Source organism: Astyanax mexicanus, chromosome 4 (assembly GCF_023375975.1).
Source record: "Astyanax mexicanus isolate ESR-SI-001 chromosome 4, AstMex3_surface, whole genome shotgun sequence".
Taxonomy (NCBI): Eukaryota; Metazoa; Chordata; class Actinopteri; order Characiformes; family Acestrorhamphidae; genus Astyanax; species Astyanax mexicanus.
In genome coordinates, this window is record NC_064411.1 from 14,880,708 (window position 1) to 14,905,069 (window position 24,362).

General features: G+C 38.6%; 2 protein-coding genes and 1 pseudogene across 6 annotated transcripts in view; 2 read left to right on the forward strand and 1 right to left on the reverse strand.

The window, feature by feature from the left end:
- Window positions 1-24,362, reverse strand: part of LOC125801484 (zinc finger protein 239-like) — a 236,224-nt gene that overhangs the window by 210,464 nt on the left and 1,398 nt on the right. The window lies entirely within an intron of this gene.
- The window catches only part of LOC125801174 (zinc finger protein 271-like), a 166,422-nt pseudogene that overhangs the window by 129,874 nt on the left and 12,186 nt on the right, over window positions 1-24,362 (forward strand).
- Window positions 1,022-23,559, forward strand: LOC111194570 (uncharacterized). 5 transcript variants are annotated; one of them, XM_049477840.1, is made up of 15 exons: window positions 1,022-1,257; window positions 1,759-1,908; window positions 3,248-3,322; window positions 4,715-4,739; window positions 12,827-13,014; window positions 13,386-13,491; window positions 13,575-13,807; window positions 15,182-15,384; window positions 15,471-15,630; window positions 17,372-18,933; window positions 19,918-20,007; window positions 20,483-20,596; window positions 21,075-21,167; window positions 21,604-21,675; window positions 23,381-23,559. In XM_049477840.1, exons 5-10 carry the CDS (start codon window positions 12,828-12,830, stop codon window positions 17,524-17,526), a joined length of 1,044 nt encoding a protein of 347 aa, XP_049333797.1. In that variant the 5' UTR covers window positions 1,022-1,257; window positions 1,759-1,908; window positions 3,248-3,322; window positions 4,715-4,739; window position 12,827; the 3' UTR covers window positions 17,527-18,933; window positions 19,918-20,007; window positions 20,483-20,596; window positions 21,075-21,167; window positions 21,604-21,675; window positions 23,381-23,559. The 5 variants fall into 5 exon arrangements, with proteins under 5 accessions (XP_049333797.1, XP_049333795.1, XP_022534911.2 ...); XM_049477838.1 differs by having other exon boundaries at window positions 21,075-21,158; XM_022679190.2 differs by having other exon boundaries at window positions 21,075-21,675.

Below are 24,362 nucleotides of genomic sequence, written 5' to 3' on the forward strand. Positions count from 1 at the left end.
AGTAGAGGGGGGAGGGCGGCTGCTGGAACGGCAGTCGAGTGTTGGGGGAAGGGAGCTTGTTAATCGCTGTAAGCCATTTTGCCGTTCAGAGGAGAGTTGGAGAGTGTGGTGAGCAGATGAGAGCTAGTTTCTGAAGTTAGTGTTTTTTTGTAATATTTAAGTTTAAGAATAAAAACAAGCTTTTAAATGTCTAGTGACAAATGCTAGACTGGCTGCAGACTGCTCACATAAGCTAGCTAGTGTTAGCTAACCTTCCTACCTAAATTTAGCTAGCTGACAGGTTAAGTTAGTCTCAGCAGGGTAAAAAAGGTAGATATTTGCTGACTGTATTTCACAGTGCTGCTCAGGCACCCTTAATTTCTTTGTTTTGTTAGTGTGACAGAATGAGTAGATAATTTTGGTTAATGGTGTTATAATTCCTATATTATTGTAAACGTGGATGTATATCTGATTAATGGTGTAGACTCATGCTTAAGGGTGTTAAAATAGGTTAAGAATTATATATTATGGTGTATAGGGAGTATAACAGTGGGTTACATCCCAGCTAGCAAAGACATCTGGGCCGATTCCGGCTCTCTTCCGGCAGTGTCGGCTGTTTGTCGGGCTCGGCGTCCCGCATCTGGCCCGACATCGGCTGAACGCCGCTGGCGAAGTGACGGCACGAGCGCGGCGCACAGCATCTGGCCCGACGTCGGCTGAACGTCACTGGCGGAGTGTCGGCGCAGCGCGGCGCACAGCATCTGGCCCGACGTCGGCTGAACGTCACTGGCGGAGTGTCGGCGCAAGCGCGGCGCACAGCATCCGTCCCGACGTCGGCTGAACGTCGCTGGCGGAGTGTCGGCGCCAGCGCGGCACACAGCATCCGGCCCGATATAGTCTGAGCGTCGCTGGCAGAGTGTCGGCGCGAGCGCGGCGCACAGCATCTGGCCCGACATCGGCTGAACGCCGCTGGCGGAGTGTCGGCGCGAGCGCGGTGTCCCGCATCTGGCCCGACATCGGCTGAACGCCGCTGGCGGAGTGTCGGCGCGAGCGCGGCGTCCCGCATCTGGCCCGACATCGGCTGAACGCTGCTGGCGGAGTGTCGGCGCGAGCGCGGCGCACACATCTGGCCCGACATCGGCTGAACGCCGCTGGCGGAGTGTCGGCGCCAGCGCGGCGTCCCGCATCTGGTCCGACATCGGCTGAACGCCGCTGCCGGAGTGTCGGCGCGTGAGAGGCGCACAGCATCTGGCCCGATAGCTGCTCTCATGTCTACAGGTAATGAATGTCAAGCTGTTTACGTTATTAGCATGCTTTTTCAAGACAGTTATTTTATTATTTTATTTATTATTTTAGTTATTATTATTATTATTATTATTATTATTATTATTATTATTATTATTAGTAGTAGTAGTAGTAGTATTAGTATTGTTGTTGTTATTATTAACAACAATCATTATTATTCTTGTTTATGCTTATTATTATTTTATTATTATTGTAGTTTTTATTTGTATTTTCTTTATTTACTTATTTTACACACACAGTAATATAGTAATAATCATATTACATAATAAAAATGCATTGAAAAGTATAACAATAATAATAACAATAATAATAACAATAACAACAACAACAACAACAACAATAATAATAATAATAATAATAATAAACATATTATATTAATGTTGTGTGTATGTGTGTGTATAAACAGTTTTTACAACATATTTGTCCGAATAATGTGTAATATTAAATCTTTATTATGTTTTTATTATTTTTAAGCTGGCATTTGGATGTAAAACCTCAGGTGGCTATTTGTTGACGTCAAGACAGAGCCCACCTTTCGACACGCCCAGTGCTCTGGTCTACAGAGACCTGTGCTTCAGGCAGAGGCTAGCTCTTGGACGTCGTCCCAAATTCTTGGCACGGTTGGTAAGGTTTAAGCAATGTGTTTTAAAGCTCTGAAGCAAAGATAACTTGCGTAAACTGTCAATATTACTGAAATTGGAGTTGTTAGTGTCAATTGTGTTTTTTTTTTTTTTTAAAAAACGATTGAAAACTACCTAGGTTAGCTAGTTTTGCCGGGAAGCGCGCGCTGCCACTTCTGTTTGTGAGTTTTTGTCAGTTTGTATGATATGTTTTACCGCTCTCAAGAAGAACTTTTGTGCGTTAACATTAAAACGTATTGAAATTGGGTTGTTTGTGTCATAAAAAGTGTTTTGTAGTGTTTATATGCTTTAGAAATTAGCCTCTTCAGACAACTGCCGAAAACTAACTAAGTTAGCTAAGTTGGTTAATTAGCTAAGTTAGCTTAGCTTAGTCGAGACGCGCGCGCTGCAGCTTCTGGAAACCTCTATTTTGCGCTACTTGTGATTTTGTGACTTATGATTTTAACTACTAACTACTTTGTTGTATTGCTAATTCCAGCAGCATACATATGAAAAATGTCTCAAAATTAAATTAATATTGTGAAGTATTAATTTTGAGAGCGGTGCTTTTTTAATAAAGTTACTTCTGGATAAGTAAGCTGAACCTAGTCAGAAAACAGCTGAAGGCTAGCTTACGTTGTGCACATTCAGCACAAAGGATTGGTTAAAATGACTCTTAATATTATTAACCTTGTGTATGTATTTATGTATGTATATATGTGTGTGTGTGTGTGTGTGTATGTATATAGTATATGTATATATTAATCCTCGGGGGTACTACTTTTTTTCATATTGTCATAAATTCATAAAGTTCCTATACTATAAAATCTGTATGTTGTTATATCAAAATGTTATCAAAATTATAAAGTGATAATCTGCCCCTGACAGGAAAAACATAAAGTCTGATTTTAAAGATTCACACAAAATGCAAGTAAATGCATATGAATAAAACAGTGTATAAACATGTAAACAAAAAGTCAAGATTGTTATACAATTGTTTATTGAGCAGTAGTGTACTACAATTGTGTAAGTTTGATTGCTCTAGTACAAATCAGTTGTGCAGACGTATCATTTTACAGTCTCATTAAGTCAAAAATGACTTATTTAATATAGCAAAGTATTGTGAACTTACCCATGCTCACACAGCTTTTTTAAAATATTTTTTAATCGTTCAAATAAGCTGTCAAGCTATTATCCACGTCATTGCTTTTCTTGTGTGTGTGTGTGTATGTATGCGTGCATGTGTGCGTATTGGTTATCTAGTAAAAATGTAAAAGTTCAAGGGGAATTATTAATTTTTCAAGCAACTGTATGTACTCTCTCTCGCACTCTCATATTTTTAGGCTAAGACGTCAACTAAGGTAATCTGTTCTGCCTAGCCTGCTCCTGCTCATCGATTTAACAGCAACATTTCTCAGGTATGGAAGTAACTTCAATGTTGCATTCATAGTGTTATAATTTATGCTTGATCATAAAAAGGCAGCACCTTGGACAAACTTGTAGAGTGACTAAAACTCCACTTTTAAACCACATCTACAGGCTAAGCTGGGAAATGAATGGCAGAAGTGTGGCGTTTTCTAAAGCTTGTCGCACATTTAAATCACCATATACATTCTTTTAATTGAAATAAGGTTACACACCACATAATTTGAGGCTTTTGCAGGGTTATGAACCTTTTAGTGGATAAATAAAGTCCAATATATTGTTTACTTTTATTGGTCAGTGTCTGTCAGTAATCTGTATTTTTACACTACAATTTCCCTTTAAAAAAGCTAAAACAATCTGTTGCTCAGTAATTGCTACGATTAAAAAAAAAATATATATATATAAAGGCTGTGGTAGGGATGTGTTATGAACCCAATAAATCCCAATATATTGTTTATACTGGTTTGCTAAACAACACAGATCAGCACAAGAACAGTCACTGGTCCCGCCTACCTATTAGCTGGCATGCACATTGCCAGCAACTCATCCCCTGCACGGGAGGGAGAGCAATTTTATTGCTTGCGTTGTCCATGCGCAGTTTAAGGTGGCAGAAATTAAGTTCTGCATAAGCTAGATGGAGAACAGTTGTTGCTGTTTTAATAACCAACATTTTACCATTTTAAATTACCCACATTCAGTATTTAATCAATATTTGATTAAGCAGGTTATGTGCCTGATATCCAATGTGTGATGAAAATGTGAAAAAAATATCTTCTCGAGTTCACATGACAAGTTTGCTAATTGGCTTATCCCCAAATCTTACAATTGGATTAGCAATCACTAGTAAAGCTTCCAAGTGTATCTTTTAACTCCACTAACCTTTTGACTACTTCTTGCAAGGTCAGGGTTAGGGGTGTCCCCAATACGATCTTGTAATTTTGAAAGGATTGGAAAATGGATCACTGATCCGAAATGATCAGAAATATAATGTTAGTTTAATCACACATGTATTTTAGTGTAAAGGTTACAGGTGCACATTCTATTCTTCTTACTGAGAGAGGGCAAGTCTTGCCCGAGTCAAATTGGCATGTGCAAATTGATTCACTTTTTTTTTTTTTTTTTCCACTTTTTTAGAACACTGACTCAGTTGCCGGTGGCAGCATAAAGCAACTGTATATGTATTCTGAATAAGTGAAACATTTTGTGTGTGCTAATTAGAATCAGTTGAAGTAATTATGTTATATACAGAATTGAAATTATCGAATGCTAATGTTCAGTACATTTTGCAACTCTGGCTTGCACACACAACACATCTTTGTAGTTTCTTGTTTTTGTGTAGGTGAAGACATTCCCAGGTACTAATTTTCTACTTCTATTTTTTTTAGGCACCACCACAAACACCCCACATAGGTCTGTATACATTTAATACACATTAACTCATAATTAGTGCAGGTGCCAGGTTGTTAAGATTGTTAGTGTGGTCAGTTCAGGATGGAGAACTATGAACACTACATTTCCAACTCCAATCTCAGACGAAAATCTGTGGCACGTGCAGATAAACTTCTGCAGTCCTTCAATCTGGAGCCTGACTGTCCTATTCCTGAACAGTCTGACTCACCATTTGTCAGTCAGGTGTTTGAGGAAATGGAAGACAATGACGTTTACTTGCCTTACTATGATGCAGTGGCAGAATTGGATTGTAATGGTTCAGATTTAGAGGTAGAGGAGACTTTAGAGGAGAATCCTGAACAGGTACTTCAGAGCTCTTTAGTGAATTGGGCGCTAGAATTTGGTGTGACTTCGGCAGCACTTACTGCACTGTTGTCTGTGTTGAGACCTTTTCACCCAACTTTGCCAAAAGATGCCAGAACACTACTTAAAACACCCAATGACTACAAAGTAGAAAACATTGGAGGGGGTACTTACTTTTACTTTGGCATTCTTAACTCAATATTTGGAATTCTACAAGGGGCTTGGCAGAAAATTCCAAGTAAACATGTGTTAAAGTTGCAATTAAATTTTGATGGGCTTCCACTTCACAAAAGCACAAACATGCAGCTTTGGCCAATCCTTGGAAAAATACAAGAACTGCACAAAAAACCTTTCATTATTGGCATTTTTGCAGGTACCTCCAAACCAACCTCTCTCTCAGACTATCTGAAAGACCTTGTCACTGAAGCCAAATCTTTGAAATCTGGTTTTATTTTTAATGGGAAGCAATTTTTCCTCCAAATAGACACAGTAATTTGTGATGCCCCAGCACGAGCTTACATTAAAGGAATCAAAAGTCACAGTGGCTATAGCGGTTGTGATAAGTGCATACAGAGTGGCATTTACATTCAGAACCGCATGACGTTCCCTGAAACCAGTTCTGTTCTTAGAACAGATGAATCCTTCTCAGAAATGCATGATGAAGACCATCACCTGACCACTTCTCCATTGGTTGAAACTGGCTTAGAAATGGTCTCAGGTTTCCCGCATGATTACATGCATTTAGTTTGTCTAGGTGTAATGCGCCGCTTACTAGATCTTTGGATTTGTGGCCCGCTCAGAATTCGCCTACCAGCACAGAAAGTCAAGACACTGTCTGAAAATCTTGTTGCTCTACAGAACCACACCCCCTGTGAATTTGCTCGCAAGCCTCGAAGTGTGGCAGAAAGAAACAGGTGGAAGGCCACAGAACTGAGACAGTTCTTGCTCTACACAGGTGTTGTAGTCCTTTTTGATGTTTTGAGCACAGTTGCTATATCTGTGTTAGCCAGTCCTTCTGTCAGTGCTCCACTGTGTGACTTTGCAAAAACTCTTCTCATTTCATTTGTGGAACACTTTGGACAACTTTATGGAAAGGAACAGTTAGTGTACAACGTGCATGGTTTGGTCCATCTGTGTGATGATGTGAAAAGGCATGGTCATCTTGATGTCATTTCTGGATTTCCTTTTGAAAATTGCCTTGGACAGATTAAAAAAATGATTAGAAGGCCACAGTTCCCTGTGGCGCAGATTATTCGCCGTGTAGCAGAAATGACCCATAGGACTTCATTAGGTACAGTTGAACTGCTCTCTGGTTGGTACCCAAGAAAACAGCACCACAATGGACCTGTTCCCCTCTTTACTTCAGAAGCTGTCCTTGAGTATAAAGAGATCATATCTTGTGATTTCTGTCTGAAAGTCACAGAAGGGGATAACTGCTTTAAATGTGATGAGACCATTGGGCTTGTCCAAAATGTAGTAAAGGTTAGTAGTGACTGTTACTTGGTCTATAAAGAGTTTAGATGTGTTGGTGCATTTTATGAGTATCCCATTGACTCTCAGGTTTATGGCACATATCTTCTGTCTAATCTATCAAGTGACCTGAAAGTCCTTAAGTTTGATGTAAATGTTAGAAAATATGTGCTTTTGCCCTTTAAAGACAAGTTTGTTGGCATTCCTTTATTACATTTACAGTAATGCTAAGTTAGTGTGTTCCTGCTGAGTTGGTTGCCGACTTTTCCATCAGAACACTTGGTTGTTATTTTGGTTTATTTTTCTTTTTTTTTTTCTTTTTTTTTTTGGAGGTAATCCCAGGTGGAGTAATTACTCTGTAGCGGGTACACACTCAAGCATCTTGCCTTTAGGGGCTAAGTGTTATGAGAGGTGTTTAAAGTCGCCTCGAGCCTGGTAAGCCTCTGAAGGCTAGAAAGGACTAGAGTTGGAGCTGCTCAAACTAAACTAGATATCGGCTTACTAAGTTTTGGAATTCTTTAAATTAGTTAATTATTTTGTTTGGCCAGTTTTGTTTCTGTTGCTGCTAGTAATAGTCTCCTATTGCTGCAATCTTATGTTTTTGTGCCTGTCAAATCCTTAAAGAACAAACTGCTACTTTTCAAATCTTGAGCAACAGACTTGTGGCATGTATTTATTTGCGTCACTTATTTACTGGAGAGTTGTAATTAGTACACCAAGTCTTAATTATTTTATTGATCGTGCCTTTGAGGGATCATGGGGGTGTTATAAAACTCCCACTTCCACACATGGAGCAGGAGCAGTGTTTTTGGTCTGGTTGATGCGGTTTGGAAAGTAGAAGGGTGAGTGCTGTAAACTAATGTAAAAGCAGTGTTTATCATACATTTTGTTGTGCTTTTGTTTGATCTTTTAAATATGTTCTTGCATATAACGGACATTCACTAATAGTAGGAGTGGGTGACATGGTAATCATGATAATTAGACAATTTAATGATTGACTTAGTTTGTTTGGCATGCAGACAAAATGCATTGGTACTGACAAATTCTTAAACACTATTCCATTACTCCTGTTAGGGTTTGCCAGTTTCTAATTTTTTGTTACCAGAAGCAGGGATTTGCATAAGCCACACAAGTCTGTGATTATGTGGCTGTAATACAGTCACATTCTGGGTTATTTTTAGACAGAAAAAATATCAAATACAGAGTTCTGTTTGTTTACACAGTAAGTGAAGTATACACGTTCCAGTAATTTATGATTAAATGTTTAGCCCTGCTAATCAGAGGACTTCAGTCAGTCAGCTAGCTAGTATGATAGCTAGTTAGCATTTATCATTCTGTTCACCGCAGAACACACTAAAACACCACTATTAATAATTATTATTAATAAGAAACACAAAGAAACTCCACTAATAAACGTTTAGATGAGTGTGATTCAGCAACTGGATGAACAGATATTAGATTTCACTAGCTAACATCTAACATCACAACAAAGATTGTGTTTCAGTTAAATGGCACATTTTTATAAGAAAAAGCTTAAAACCTGTTAAAGATATTTCAATACAGCGGTATATGGTCTTACTGTTATACTGCCTAATAAGTGGCTTTGTCTTTGATTTGAAGAGCACACAATCTTACAACTACTTTGGCCCTGTGTTTATCCCCAACTGTTGTCAGAGAGAAGCATAATTTATCAGAGTGCCCCCATTCTGTGGCCATCTTAAAGGCACATAAATAAATAAGCTACTTTGGCCTTTATTAGCAAGACACAGAGCAGAAAATTGGCATGCCAAGACCTTCATATTTAAGATACTTTTAAAATGTTTTAATACATAATTACTGTTATACTGCCCAACCTTGCCCTTAACCTTAACTTAGTGTAGTGGTTTATATACAGAATCTTCTGCCATTGAAATAAAATATTTATATGCTCCTTTGTATTATACTTTCAGAATGTAAGTATTAAAACTTAATTTTGATAAAATATTACCATGTCTCCCACATCTTCTAATTTTAAGGTTTTAGGGGTGTAACGGTCCACAGATAATCACGGGATGCAACACAGGTGAACCACAGATCAGTTTGATAGGTTGGTAGATAGATAAACAAATAAATGAAGTTCATTTTTGTAAAGGCTTTACATACCCCAGTAGGATTTTTGCTTTCCTTGCCTTTTTTTTTTTTTTTTTTAGAGAATATGAATTATAACACACAAACTTTTTTAAACTCATGATAAAGTTACGCTTGTGGTGTAGACTCACTGTTTTCTCTTTTTAAATCATAACCAAAAACATCCAAATAACCTTGATCAAAATTTCACATACCCCAGTTCTTAATACCATGTATTGCCCCATCCATGACATCCATGACAGCTTTTTTGTGGTAGCTGTGGATGAGGGTCTTTATTTTCTCAGATGGTAAAGCTGCCCATTCTTCTGCTCATTTACCTCCAGTATTTGCTGATAACATGCTGCATTCATCTTCCTCTTCAAATTTGACCAAATTTCCTGTGCCTTTGTAGCTCACACACCCTAAAACATTAGCGATCATCATATACCTAGTTGACACCACTCCACATGTAATGCTAGATTTTGGTCTAATCACTCCAAATTACTTTAATCAAGAATTATTCATTATTGACCCACGCCCTTGACTGGGCAGAGAAGAAGAAAAGGGGGGGAGCGAACTCAGAGTATTTGGGGTGGAGTTCGGGGCAGCTTCACTGTAAAGCGTGAAACTGAAGCCCCCCCCCCCCCCTCGTACGAAGAGAAACATGAGAAATGAGGAATACAATTAAAGAAGGAGGAAGATGGGGAGGAGGTGGGTGCGAGGTTCTTCAACGAGCAGGTAGAGGGGAAGTGATGGTTTAAATAGGGAAGGAAATGGGAGGAATTAGGGCGTGGATCATCTCCCAAAATTTAGTTATGGACATAACTCCACGTTTTGAGGCTTGTCTCTGTGCTGTTTGGCATACTGTATGTGAAATACTCTGTGGCATTGGCACAGTATATAGCTTTTTTCTGGTCACTTGACCATGCAGCCCGTTTTTCTTCAAGTGCCTCCTTATTGTGCATCAGCCACACCGCTAGTTTTCAGAGAGTCCTGTATTTCAATTGTTGTTATTTTTAGGTTTTTCTTTGCATCCCGAACCATTTTCCTGGCAGTTGTGGCCAAAGTGTTTGGTTTTGGTTTTTCAGAGACCTTGATTTTCAATCTGTTAATCACAGTTTGAGCACTGCTGACTGGCATTATCAATTCCTTGGATATCTTTTTGTATCCCTTTCCTGTTTTATACAGTTTAACTATCTTTTCCCATATATTCATTAAATTATTTTGCTTTCCTTATGACTCACAATCCAGAAATGTCTCACAATCCAGAAATGTCTCACAATCCAGAAATGTCAAAGAGCCTGTCTGGATCCCAAAAAATCTTAGCTTTAATGCACACACATTGGTTACAAGCAAATAGGACACAAATGAGGATGTTAGCTTTTTGTAGCCATTCAAACCCATTTTTGTCAAGTTCTATGCATGTTATCAGTCACTAATCACCAGGGTAGAAACTTCTGCTCAGGGTTATTTGAGTGTTTTTGGTTATCATTATGATTTTAAAAAGAGAAAGCACAGATTGTGAACAAGATAAAAAAAAAAATATATATATATATATGTGTCAAACTTGCTTGAATCGTGTGTGTGTGTGTGTGTGTGTGTGTGTGTGTGAGAGAGAGATATGTGTATACATATGTACAGGTGCTGGTCAACGAATTAGAATAATTTGAAATAGTGCAATCATGAAATTCTTTGAATGCATTTTTTGTGCAGAAAGCAAATCAGGTGTTCACCGCACCTGTCCTACTCGTTAGACTAATCACAGAACTCGTTACCTGGAAAAATATTTGCTCAGCTGAGCTTTCCAAAAGGCCCATTTAGGCCATTTAACTGTGACACTGTTGTTTTATTGAATTAGAATAATGGAGAAACCGTTTCATTGAATTAGAATAATTTTTATTATAATTACAATCATCACTTTCTCAGTATTTTGTGGCTGCCCCCTTGGCTTGTATGACTGCCTGAAGTCTCCGCGGCATCGATTTGACCAGCTTGTCGCAAGTTTCCGCACTCACAGCTTCCCAGGCAGTGGCGATGTTCTGCTTCAGTTGGTCCAGCGTAGTAGGCTTTCTGTCGCGAATTTTCCGCTTGACGATGGCCCAAAGGTTTTCAATGACATTGAGGTCAGGCGAGTTGGCCGGCCATGCCAAAACTTCAAGCTGTTTTTTAGTGAACCAATCTTTGGTCGACTTTGCCGCATGAGCCGGTGCAAGATCCTGTTGAAATATGAAGTCTTCTTCGCCGAACTGTTCCTCAACAGTCGGAATCAGGAACGTTTCCAGAACATCTTGATATACGGCAGCATTGACAGTCTTCTTGAGGAAGCAGAGTTTCCCTACACCTCGAGTGGACATGCATCCCCAGACCATAACGCTCTGGGGAAACTTGACGGATCTTTTCACGCACTCGTGGTTGTAGGTTTCGCCACCACGACGCCAGACACAAGGACCTTGGTCACCGAAGGAGATGCAGAAGCGTGATTCGTCACTGAAGACCACTTTCTGCCAGTCTTCAGCAGTCCACTCGCCGTGTTCTTTGGCCCACTTCAGCCGTTTCTCCATTTGTTTCTTGTTCAGCATCGGTTTTACTGCTGGAACGCGAGATTTGAAGCCGAGTTCGCGCAGACGACGGTAAGTGGTTGATCTGGAGACGTCAGCGCCGGTCTGCTTGTTCCACAAGTCGGTGAGCTCGGAAGTGGACTTGAACCGGTTGCTGCCTGCGATCTTTCTCAGCTGCTTGTTGTCGCGAGCAGAAGTTTTTCGGACGCCGGAACAGTTGGTGCGCTTGCTGCAGTTTTTCTTGAGAGCTTTGCAGACGGAAGACTGGCTGATGCCGAGCTGCTCAGCAATTTTAGTTGTCGAAGGGCGAAGGGCTTGAATTTGAGCCACTATTCCGGTTGAGAGGTCGCGCTGCTTACCCATGATTGATTTTACAACTTAGAAATTCTACTCAACCCTGACTTTATACTGCACAGTGAACACTCTTCACAGAAAACAAAAATTCAAGCATTTATTCTAATTCAATGAAACGGTTTCTCCATTATTCTAATTCAATAAAACAACAGTGTCACAGTTAAATGGCCTAAATGGGCCTTTTGGAAAGCTCAGCTGAGCAATTTTCTTTCCAGGTAACGAGTTCTGTGATTAGTCTAACGAGTAGGACAGGTGCGGTGAACACCTGATTTGCTTTCTGCACAAAAAATGCATTCAAAGAATTTCATGATTGCACTATTTCAAGTTATTCTAATTCGTTGACCAGCACCTGTATATGTGTAATGAGACAGGAAATATTGTACACCAATATATATATATTTTTTTAAATTAAGCTGCAAGCTCCTGCTGTCACTACAGTATGCATCAACTCTCCAAGAGCATAAGTATATTATGAGAATCCCAAAACAAATATCACTCTAACTACCGATTTAGATATTTTTAAATTTCATACTTTATATTTTATTCTGATCTGAAAAACAATCTGTGACTTGCAATTTGTAGCTGTTCTGATATGTAAGATTTGTGATCCGTTACACCACTAAATTCCAGTAGTAAACAGGTAAGTTTTATACCTCATGATGGCCAGGACAGTGCTGAAATGAGCATCTCAGCCATGCCAAAGATCTTGTAGGCAAGTCACTTATTTGCAGTGTCTGTGGGCAGGTCACCGACACACACATAGTCACAGTAGACCGATCTTCTGTCTCTTAGAATGAGGGCTTTTACAGTCATGATGCTTGTTGCTAACCAGTTCTTAAGTGTGAACTTTGAGGTTGAAGTGGGCTAACTGTAGATGTCCCCTCTCTGAGCCCAGACTCCCTCAGTCATTTACGTAATTTTCTTTTAGCACAGACCTGGTTTTCAGGAGGTATGAAACACTATATGTATAGTGTGGGACTGCCAGGGTTCTGGGCAGTCATTTGTAAGAAGAATCAGTCCCATGTGGAAATTAAGTGTGTGCATAAGGGTTGGTGTTTGTGTACAATATAACCTTGCTAGATTTGCAAGCAATGTCACGAGTGTAACTTTGTTGGCAACCACCACCTTGGGAGACTTGCATTATTCACATAACCACTGTTACATAAAAATATGGTGTTAACTGCTTTTGTACTCACTTATATAATTAAATTAAGCTAATTACATATTGTTGTGCCCCCCTCCCCCATGTTTTTACAGAATGTTTCATATTGTTGAGTTTAGGGAATCATCTGAAGTTGAGGTTGTACCAGACTCTTGGGTGAAAAATAATTCCTGTCTTTGGCCATCATACAAATCAGTAGGCAGGATCAGGCAAGCCATTTGTCGGCAAGAGATTCCTGGTGACAGCTGGAAGAGTTTTGAGATTAGGGTGCTTTGCACAGAGGGTATATATAAATTTAAATGTCTTAAGTTGGCTTGGAAAATGTACTCTTGTTCTATTTCTCTTATTTATATTCTACACACTTTTCTATAAACATTTTCAAATGCCAGTTTTTAAGCTAAAACCAGCAATTTAAGTAACTTTTGGTAACGATATGTCATACAAACTTTACTTTTCTTGTTTAAAGTAAAAATGGCAAAATATCACATTGTTGTGAGTTGGTGCTGGAGGAAGCTAGAATCTTTTGTTAAGGGCCTGACCTATAAATATTAATCATGAGACTAAAAGATCAATTTAGATGTATTATCTGCATTAGGTTGTGTACTGTTTGGGATTCATACAAACTGTTAATTAAAACATTTGCTCTTTTAACAGTAACATATCAAGATGCACGTGCAAAGTTGCCACGGGCAGCAGTGACCTCAGATTTGCAGTCTGATGAAAATGATGACCGCCCAGCCTACTTTAAACGAAAGAATCGGTAAGATATTTAGAAATTGAAGTGAGGAAGAGTGAGATTTCTGTTCTAAACATAAACTCTGTTTGCTTCTGTTTCTTTTTCAGTGGTTCAAAAATGTTTATCTCTAGTGGCAGTGAGGATGAGTTGGAATCACCTATTTTTAGAAAAAGAAGAAATGTAGAAGTTGGGGCTAGTGAAAGCAGTGCACCTATTCCAGCAGCACCATCTGTGCCACAACCACCACCCAAAATCTTCAGATCCACTGACTCTAGGGAGAATATTGGACAGCAAACCAGACCTGCGAGTAACTTTGGCATGGTAGATTCTGATACTTCTGGTAAGTTTGTTTGTTGGTATCGGGTAGTTGCCTAAATTTTTTTAAATTAATTTCAACAATAAATAACTGCAATAAAATACATTCAGTAGAAACAGAATAATCTATAAATGTTTCTGTTTCTCAAAACTATAACCTACCAAGTCCCTTATTTTGTATAAAATAATAATGTAACGAAATAAAAAAGTAAGTAACAACAAAAATCTCAATCTTCAAAAAGTGAGCTCAGCACAATTGGTCTCTTTCAGCTCAACATTCCACCACTTCTACCTGTTCAACACACATGAGCTAGCGCTCACAGTTCATGGTAACAAAAAAAAACAACAATTTTGTCAAATCTCAAGAAGCTCAGTGTGCTCTGTACGGGAGTGTCTGGTTGCTCATCTGTGCGGTCCTTATTGCCACACAGAGCAAGTAAAGTCTAGATAAATGAGGTTTGTGGTAAGCTCACTGTGACACAGGGCAGCCATTTACTGAAAGATGCATATCTTGCATCAGAAACGCAGTGTTTTGAAAAAAACTTAAATCTGTCCACCAGTACTGCGGCCGAGCAGATCTGCAACCTAGCTCTCATATTCATGGTGTGCAGCAATGTCTAACTGGAATGTGGTTCATGTTGATGTGTTTTAATGCATAGCTGGTTTGTGATTTGGATATAATGGTGAACAGTGTGGTGCAACTATAATAATTGTATGGCATATGTGTGTATGGCATATTGTTAATTTCCACAGGTGACTGATTTAGTTTCAGCCTTAGTCTTTTGACTAAAATGGTTAACATTTTTGTAATATTTTAGTCATTTTCTTCCCCCTCTTCAAGTAAAAACAAGGTCTACACAAAAAATGAATCAAATTGCTTTTGGAAAAGCGTGGATCTTATTAAAGAAACTATTTGTCATTTTTTAAAATCTGGTCTCAAATGTTGTCAGGCCATTCTCATACATGTGAATGAGCTGGTTGGTGATTCCTCCTTTCAGGTTTAAGTGTGTGTGTGTCTGCTCTAAATATTTGTGTTTAGTTCAGTAGTGGCACTTCACATTGCTACTGCTCATTTTAATTAGCACTACAGTCTCAGAAGATGACACATGTTAGTCTGGAACTGCCTGTGGGAAGAAAACTGGTACAGTGTGCTCCATGTTCTCTGAAAAAGGTTCAGCATTTTTTTTTTTTTTTTAAGGACTCGCCATTGATTTATTTTTCCAGATTTATTTCCAGATAGATTTTTTTGCTTAATAAATGAAATCATTTGTAAACTGCTTTGTAACTTAAAGAAATAAATTTAACTCAGTTTACCTAAACAATAGTGACTGTATATCTAAGAAAGGCTGTCTCTCAATAAATGTCCTGCTTTTGACTTTGCTTGTCTTTGTCCCTGCAGCTATATTACGAGAAATCCTTGTTTCTTTGGAAACTTTAAAGGAGCAGCAGAAATTCCTCCTTGCTCATGTGCTTAAGCTTGGAAGTGGTGGGCCCACAAACATTCCTGATGTGACAGACCTTGGTCTTCCTCTGGCATCCATTCAAGAACTGAAAGACTTAGATGAGCAAATCAGGGTTAGACCAGAACAGAAGAACAAGTTGGTGTGTAGATTTGTCCTGTTCAAGAATGATACATCTGCACATGCAGCTTTTCATTTTCACTTTTTCTCATTCTTTTGCCTTTCCAGACAACATATCTCGGGTTTACTGGTGGAGTCAATACAAAAGAGGCTGTATGGAGGGCCATGTCTACACTTTTAACAAACTCCTTGGCAAAGGAGATCAACTGGAGTGGAGCTAACCGGAAACTGGCCTTTAAAAGTCTTTCCATCAAAGGAGTTGTTCTTAGTAAGTAATGTGTTTTATAGTTCATAATTTCTTGTTTTTTAATCTTCTATTTTATTTTAGGGTTTGAATGTTGTTTTGTTTGTTTTTAATTGCATAAGAGAAAAAAAATATGAACCAATGTCTCCTATGAAACATTTCGAAATGGCAACCATTTTTCTGCAAAGCCTCCTCATTTCAGGTGCTCAAAAGAAATTGAACAAATTAAATCTAATGTTAATTTATGAATAGGCATGAACCCACAGACATAACTTCATTTGTCTTCAGTTGCTCCTGGTTTGTGGGTGCATGCTTGATCAGGTCATGGTGATGGACTCCTGGCTAGCTTTTGCCATATTTTTATTTTATTTACTTTTTTTCTGGGGGGGGGGGGGGGGGGGGGGGGGGGGGGGGGGTGTGAAGTGCCTTCTAATTAACCTTGCTGCATTTGGTTGAATCTGAGCAGTAAGTAAATCCCTGTACACTTCAGAATTCATCCTTTTGCTTCTGTCTTCAGTCACATCCATACACTAGTGACCCAGTGCAAATGGAAGCCATTGCATGCCCATGCGATCACTGTTTTACGGAGGATGTGATGTGCTTTGTGTCAAGCTCTTCCAAGACTAGAGCTGGGCGATATGGCCCAAAAATAAATCTTTGATTTAAAAAAAAAAGAATCTGATTTTCGATTTAAATAGATTTTTTTCCCCCTACTAAAAAAAAAGTCGCTAGAAGTCACTAAATGACGTCATTGCCTAATTTGCATAATACATGTTTTTGAAGCTGTAAAGGATTAACATTGTGAGAGAGAAAAAAGTGAGTTAAAAACACCCTAAATATGTTAGAAATGATACGAATGAACTCCAACAAATAAACAACTTCTGTTGTTTTAAGTAGACAATCACGTCTCAAAATAACTTTATTTTTACGTAAATTACATAAATCAGTTTTTTGCCATGTTGTTAAATGTTATTATAAGAGCAGCACTTAGCTGGAACTGTTATTCTATGTTTTTTTTTTTTCAGGGTTTTTTTTTTAATTTAATTTAGTATATTTTTTTAGCTTAAGTTTTCTTTATTTTCAAACCTATTATAGATAAATTGTTGAATAGCTTTTTACAAAGAGGCAGACACTGTGGAGTAGGTGAGTGACAGGCTATGTGGGGTGTTTTTTTTTCGTTTTTTTTTTTTTTTTTTCGTGTCACACTGAAGACACTTATATGTATATTTCTGCTCTGTAAATACGGGGCGGGGTCAGTCAGCGGTGGCTTTTGGCATGCGCAGTTTATTTACAGTGTGTTGGTGGAGTGGTGTGTGTCTGCTCTGAGCGTGAGAGACTGCACTGTGAGTGTTGTGGGGCGGGGCTTTTTTTTTTTTACAAAGTAAGGGAGGGAGGGAGAGGGGCGGGGCTGCGCACGGGAGAGAGGGGCTCAGAGAAAATCGATTTTCATAAAATTCACATCATACTTAACTGTAAATTAGAATTAATCGCTAAAATCGATTAATCGCCCAGCTCTATCCAAGACTTCTCCATATTTTCTTCTTTCTTCCAAAGAAGGCTGTTCCAAAACTGGGCTGGCTTCTTAATGTTTTTGGCAACGTCTAATCTGGACTTCTTATCAATGATTTGGACCTTGTGGTGAACCATCTGTATTTGCTCTCATGTAGTATTCTCTTTTAAGGTAGACTTGGACACTGGTACAGCTTTGGATTAGTTGTTTAACCTACAAGCAAACTAATTTTGTTCATTTACTTCCATTCTTTAGATGCTGTTAGAAAGTGTCCACATGCAAGAGATGCAACTGACAAAGAAGTTGAGCAGTATATAGCAAGGTGGTTACAGCTTGCTCCAGACAGAGATGGTGGGCGGAAAGAAAGGGCAAAATCTGCTGCGAGCAACACATCATTTGAGAGAGAGTAAATTATTGCTGCATCTTCATTAACACACAAGATAGCTCACACAGTTTCTCATTCTTTGACCTAGGATGCAGTTCAAATCAATTTTGGAAAAGTGTGAGCTGAATTGTGTTTTGGAAATATTAATTGTTTCGTTTGTCCAATAAAAGTGATCACAGACTGTGCTGCTTTTCAAGTTAATACATACATAATAAACATATAATTTATTTCTGAACATTAATTAATGTGTCAACAGTGTTTACAAAGCATCTTCATTTTGGGATCATTTTTAGATCTACCTGCAGTATTTGTAATAGAAAATAAGGTGTTAGATGTGTTTTTTTTACTAGTTATTAATAAGGAGTAATGGGTGTTGGGTGTGATTTATTATTAGTAAATGGTGCAACTGTATTGGGTGTATTTTATTAATAGTAAAGAGTAAGGATCAAGAGTTGGGTATCAATCAATATTATAAAATATAATAATGATGAATGGGTGTTGGGTGTGATTATTAGTAATTATTAATAAGGAGTGTTGGGTGTGATGTATTATTAGTAATCAATAATAATGATCAATGGGTGTTGGGTGTGATTATTAGTAATCATTAATAAGAAGTGTTGGGTGTGTTTTTTTATTAATAAATAATAATGATCAGTGGTTGTTGGGTGGGATTATTAGTAATCATTAATAAGTAGCGTTGGGTTTAATTTATTATTAATAATCATTAATTAGGAGCAATGGGTAACAGGTCTCATAATTAATCACGCTGCAGTAGGCAGACTGGGCTGCCGCAATCGGCACTATTCACTCGGGCCAGATCCGGGCAGTCATTCAAAACGGAGTTGAGCCGAGCCGGCGAGAGGGAGTCGGACCGATTACTGAAGACGTTTTGCCGGTAGGTTGGACTCGGGCCAGCACTGGCCCAGCATCATTCAAACACGCGGCCCATAATCGGACCGACGCTGGACGAGTAGGCACGAAATCACCTGCCGGAATCGGCCCTGTTCACTCGGGCCAGCTCCGGGCAGTCATTCAAAACGGACTCGGGCCGAGTCCACTTGCCGGAATCGGACCTACAACTTTTTGCCGGCAAGTTGGGATCGGGCCAGAGCTGGGCCGACTATATTTTGCTAGCTGGGTGTCTGCCTCTTTATAAAAAGCTAAATATCTATTGAACCATTGAACAATTTTTCTACACCCTAAAAAATGCTGGGTTATTTAAACTACCCAACTGCTACGTTACTGAGGTTGGGTCAAAAATACGGGTTATTTTTTCGTTTGTTGGGTAATTTTAAACAACCCAGCGCTGCTGGGTTTGCAGTGCGGACCTGAGAGAGAACATGCACGCCCCGCCCCGCCCTGGACGCCGACCGCACCATTTCCCTCCCGCTGGAAGAGGCTCCTGTGGGAAGTAAATGGCTGAAATAAATATGTAAGTAAAGTGCTTAATCTTGAGTTTTTATATAAATATCTCGATTTAATGCTAGACACCAAGTGTTTAGATTCATTCTCCCTCACAAATTGAGGCTGAAAAACGTACTGTGAGCATTAGGTAAAATTAGCTAAAAATTAGCTTGTTAGCTAAATTGCTAGCCAGTTTGATAACTGGGTAAACCTTTGGACAAAGCACCTTCGGCTGGACTAGTTTCGAGTTGCGATAAAGGGAAAAAAATGCTTTTGTGGAATTATGTTATTTTAGCTAAGGTTAGCCTCTTAATATCAAATTAGCATGTTAGCTGCGCTAGAGATTTAGCTAGCCAGCTAGATAACTAACTAGATTTTGCTGACTGACGCTAGTTTTTACTTTTTACACTGAACATAGGAAGCTATTTTATCGTCCTTACTGCTAATTAGCTGGATATCTAGCTAACTAGCTTCATTAGGCGCCATTTCATCGTGCAGATGAGTTGAAACTGTGTTTTTGAAGTTGATAAACTCTGCTTGAGTGACTTGCATTAAAATGTACAGTATTTGAACTAATATTTAATATATAATATATGATGCATTTGCATTTAATTAATTTAGCAATTTGTTCCACTATCCTACTTTTTCATGCTGTGTGTATAAGCAGTGTTTTTAATAAACTACCTGTGCACTATCTTTCTCAGTGCCTTGTTTTAAACTTTAGAGCCCTTGGAATTCTAGCAATGAAGTGTGGAGCTACTATGATATTGTAAATGATGTAAAAATGTAAAAGAAAGTCCATATTACACTGGCTTTCTCCTTAAAGCTATATACAAATGCTGAAAAGTACCTTAAAAAGAAGGAACATAGATTTTAGTACTTAGTTGCTTTCTAATTTTTCTTGAATTATATTTTAAGTCTAGCTGGAAGAAAATACATCTTGTTGGGTTCCGCTTTAAAAAATAAAATGTTAGTTGATGTGGTTTTGTTAATACAATTTATTTTTCTTCAGTTCTGTTAGATTTTTCCTGTTCCATGGATTCATTTGTGAAGAAGAAATTACATGAGTGGAAACTGGACTCTCTGATTCCTAGGTCTGAGTGTAAGTTAACCTTCATATAAATAACTTGAAAGTATTTATGATGGTCATTTCATGAATGAATGAGTCTGCGGCAAAGTATTAGTTAAGGTCTGATCCAAAGTCTGAGCTTATTTTTCTTTTTTTTAGAACAAAGAGTACCAAAGGTACAGTATAAATGTCACAGTAAAATTCTAAGGGGAGTTTCACCAATTTTATTTTTGTCATTTACCCAGTGATTGAATATGAAATATTAAAATATGTATTTAAATAAAAGTTTAAAATATTTAAACTATATGACAGCAAACTTATTCATTTTTGCTTTAATCTTAATGTTGTTCATTATGTTTGAGTTAATTTCTGCTCTGGTACAAACTCAGGGGCATTATTTTAACCAGAGTACATTGTCATTTAGAATGAAATTGGTGATCTCAACTTCAGTTCTGCAAAAGCATTTATTTGTTGTCTTTTTTTTTATTGCATGCACACTTCTTCTCAGATGAAGAAATGAAAAAGGAGTTTTCTTTTACTGGACGATGCTTCCATTGTGGCGCTAGTTCCTGTGATTGGTCCCAGACTGAAACTGAGGTGACACCTCAGAAAACTGAATGAGGTAATTAGACAACAGTCTACTAATGGGGTATTTGGGGTAGAAAAGAGTGCTAAGTGTAGGGGTACAGTCAGTGCTAGAGTGGTTAAAATCTCTCTATTCCCATAAGCCGGCTGGTCATATTTTGTCTTTTCAGAAACACACCAGGGATACACGGCTGTAGGTGGAGATAGTGTGTGCATGTGAAAATAGCTTTGCCAAATTTAGCAATTTTTTCATCATGTACATATATTCCTGTTAATACGAACTTGTTTCTCGACAGCCAGATATCTGCCAAATTAGGTTATTTAAAAACTGATTCCATCAAAAGATTTAAACTGAAGATAAGTTTTTTGATAGATTTTTAGTTTATTGTCCACATCTGCACTAATGTTTTAAAGATTGTATGGTCAAGAAAAGTTGCTGAGAAGCCATGAAAAAGTCATGGATTAAAAAGTATATTAACCTTGTATTATTCCTAATAAAATGTTTTTCTTTTCAGATGCGCAAGGTGAAGAGGACAGAAGAGCTTCCGTCCGAGCTACAAAGAGACAAAAAAAAAAAATCATTTATTGATCTGCAACCGGTTAATATAGTAATAAAGTTAATATACATTGCTGTGAAAAAGTATTGGCCACCTTACATATTTATTTTCATTTTGCCTTTTTGTCAGTTGCATTATTTTAGACTAATTCACACATTTTAACAATATAATCTGAGTAATTTTAAAACTAATTAAAAATAAATCATTTAATTTATTAAAGGAACCAAAATGGCCTTATGTGAAAGTATTGCTCTACACAAGTCTTGTATTACATTAGCGTCCAGTCGTGTTGCAAAGATGGTCACATAGTGAACTGACTTGTCTATAAGGTTTTAGATGAAAGCGTTCTCTTCTGATGTAAAATGTATTGTAATACAAACACTGGATTGATAGCAGCTTATGCTCAGCATGTTTTATTTAAGAATGTTAGTACTAATTCAAAGCAATAAAAGTACTAATTCTGTTTAAATTCTCATCTTTACAACAGGTTGGGACCATTATGGGGAGTTCCTGTCCGAGGCACAAGTCACAAGACCATACCCATTTGTTTTGGCTCTAGGTACATGCCAACATACATACCACTGTATAGTACACTGCTCAAAAAAATAAAGGGAACACTCAAATAACACAATATAACTCCAAGTAAATCAAACTTCTGTGAAATTAAACTGTCCACTTAGGAAGCAACACTGATTGACAATCAATTTCACCTGCTGTTGTGCAAATGGAATAGACAACAGGTGAAAATTATTGGCAATTAGCAAGACACACTCAATAAAGGAGTGGTTCTGCAGGTGGGGACCACAGACCACTTCTCAGAACCTATGCTGTCTGGCTGATGTTTTGGTCAGTTTTGAATGTTGGTGGTGCTTTCACACTCGTGGTAGCATGAGACGGACTCTACAACCCACACAAGTGGCTCAGGTAGTGCAGCTCTTTCAGGATGGCACATCAATGCGAGCTGTGGCAAGAAGGTTTGCTGTGTCTGTCAGCGTAGTGTCCAGAGGCTGGAGGCGCTACCAGGAGACAGGCCAGTACACCAGGAGACGTGGAGGAGGCCGTAGGAGGGCAACAACCGAGCAGCAGGACCGCTACCTCCGCCTTTGTGCAAGAAGGAACAGGAGGAGCACTGCCAGAGCCCTGCAAAATGACCTCCAGCAGGCCACAAATGTGCATGTGTCTGCACAAACGGTTAGAAACCGACTCCATGAGGATGGTATGAGGGCCCGACGTCCACAGATGGGGGTTGTGCTCACAGCCCAACACCGTGCAGGACGCTTGGCATTTGCCAGAGAACACCAGGATTGGCAAATTCGCCACTGGCGCCTTGTGCTCTTCACAGATGAAAGCAGGTTCACACTGAGCACATGACAGACGTGACAGAGTCTGGAGATGCCGTGGAGAGCGGTCTGCTGCCTGCAACATCCTTCAGCATGACCAGTTTGGCAGTGGGTCAGTAATGGTGTGGGGTGGCATTTCTTTGGAGGGCCGCACAGCCCTCTGTGTGCTCACCAGAGGTAGCCTGACTGCCATTAGGTACCGAGATGAGATCCTCAGACCCCTTGTGAGACCATATGCTGGTGCGGTTGGCCCTGGGTTCCTCCTAATGCAGGACAATGCTAGACCTCATGTGGCTGGAGTGTGTCAGCAGTTCCTGCAAGATGAAGGCATTGAAGCTATGGACTGGCCCGCCCGTTCCCCAGACCTGAATCCGATTGAGCACATCTGGGACATCATGTCTCGCTCCATCCACCAACGTCACGTTGCACCACAGACTGTCCAGGAGTTGGCGGATGCTTTAGTCCAGGTCTGGGAGGAGATCCCTCAGGAAACCATCCGCCACCTCATCAGGAGCATGCCCAGGCGTTGTAGGGAGGTCATACAGGCACGTGGAGGCCACACACAATACTGAGCCTCATTTTGACTTGTTTTAAGGACATTACATTAAAGTTGGATCAGCCTGTAGTGTGTTTTTTCACTTTAATTTTGTGTGTGGCTCCAAATCCAGGCCTCCATTGGTTAATAAATTTCATTTCCATTGATGATTTTTGTGTGATTTTGTTGTCAGCACATTCAACTTTGTACAGAACAAAGTATTCAATGAGAATATTTCATTCATTCAGATCTAGGATGTGTTATTTGAGTGTTCCCTTTATTTTTTTGAGCAGTGTATTTTAATGTGCAATGCAGGTTTCATGTGTTGAGATTTTTTGTTCTCTGCTGTTTCAGCACTGTAGGACTAATAAAGGATTATCTTTTTGTAGGAGATGATCGGCACTGCTCGCAATCCTTTGTGGTCATCAACAGGGAAAAAAAATGTTGTTGAGGAATGTTTATGAAATGGAAATGAAATGGTTGTTGTTGATGACTGTTGTTGTTAAGAAATTACTTTGAGAAATTATCATGAGATGTACTTATTCAATAAAGCATTTTATTGTTGGTACTTAAGTATTATTTAATTTTTTTCAATGTTTATGGTGTAAAAAAAACTTGCATTAAAAGGTCTAAATTTTACATTTATTCGTACTTTAAAATCAACCCAAACTTTGGTTCAGTTAACCCAGCAAAGTAGTTAAAATTACATAGCGTTTGGGTTGAATGCTTAACCCAAAATGCATGGTCAAATGAATAACCCAATATGCTGGGTCAATTCTACCCAGTGCTGTGTTTGTCCAATATTGACCCAGCGCTGGGTTGTGAAAACAACCCAATTTGGGTCAATTTCTTCCCTAGCATTTTTTAGAGTGTATGATAGGTTTAAAAATAAAGAAAGCGTAAAAAAAAATAAAAAAAATAAAACAAAGCTAAATACAAAGCTAAAAATAAAGAAATAAATAAAACTATGTATTGAACCATTGAATAATTTGTCTATGATAGGTTAAAAAATAAAGAAAACTTAAGAAAACGCAAAAAAAATAATAATAATAAACTAAAAAAACAAAACGTAGAATAACAGTTCCGACTAACTGCTGCTCTTATAATAACATTTAAGAACATGGCAAAAAAATTATTTATGCAATTCACGAAAAATTAAGTTATTGTAAAAAAGTGACCTATTTAAAAAGCAAGAGAAGTTTTTCATATGTAACATTTCTAACACATTTATGGTGTTTTTTACACACTTTTTCCTCTCCCACAACCCTAATCCTTTACAGCTTCAAAAACATGTATTATGCAAATTAGGCGATGGCGTCATTTAGCGACTTATAGCGACTTTTAGGACAGCCAATAGCTACTTTCCTTACT

What these genes read in the sequence shown, in the direction of transcription:
- LOC111194570 (XM_022679190.2), top strand. Translation starts at nt 12,828, where the DNA reads ATGTTTCATATTGTTGAGTTTAGGGAATCATCTGAAGTTGAGGTTGTA. An exon ending in CAGAACAGAAGAACAAGTTG is followed by an intron (nt 15,385 to 15,470) that starts GTGTGTAGATTT and finishes TTGCCTTTCCAG; the next exon opens with ACAACATATCTCGGGTTTAC. An exon ending in CATCAAAGGAGTTGTTCTTA is followed by an intron (nt 15,631 to 17,371) that starts GTAAGTAATGTG and finishes TCCATTCTTTAG; the next exon opens with ATGCTGTTAGAAAGTGTCCA.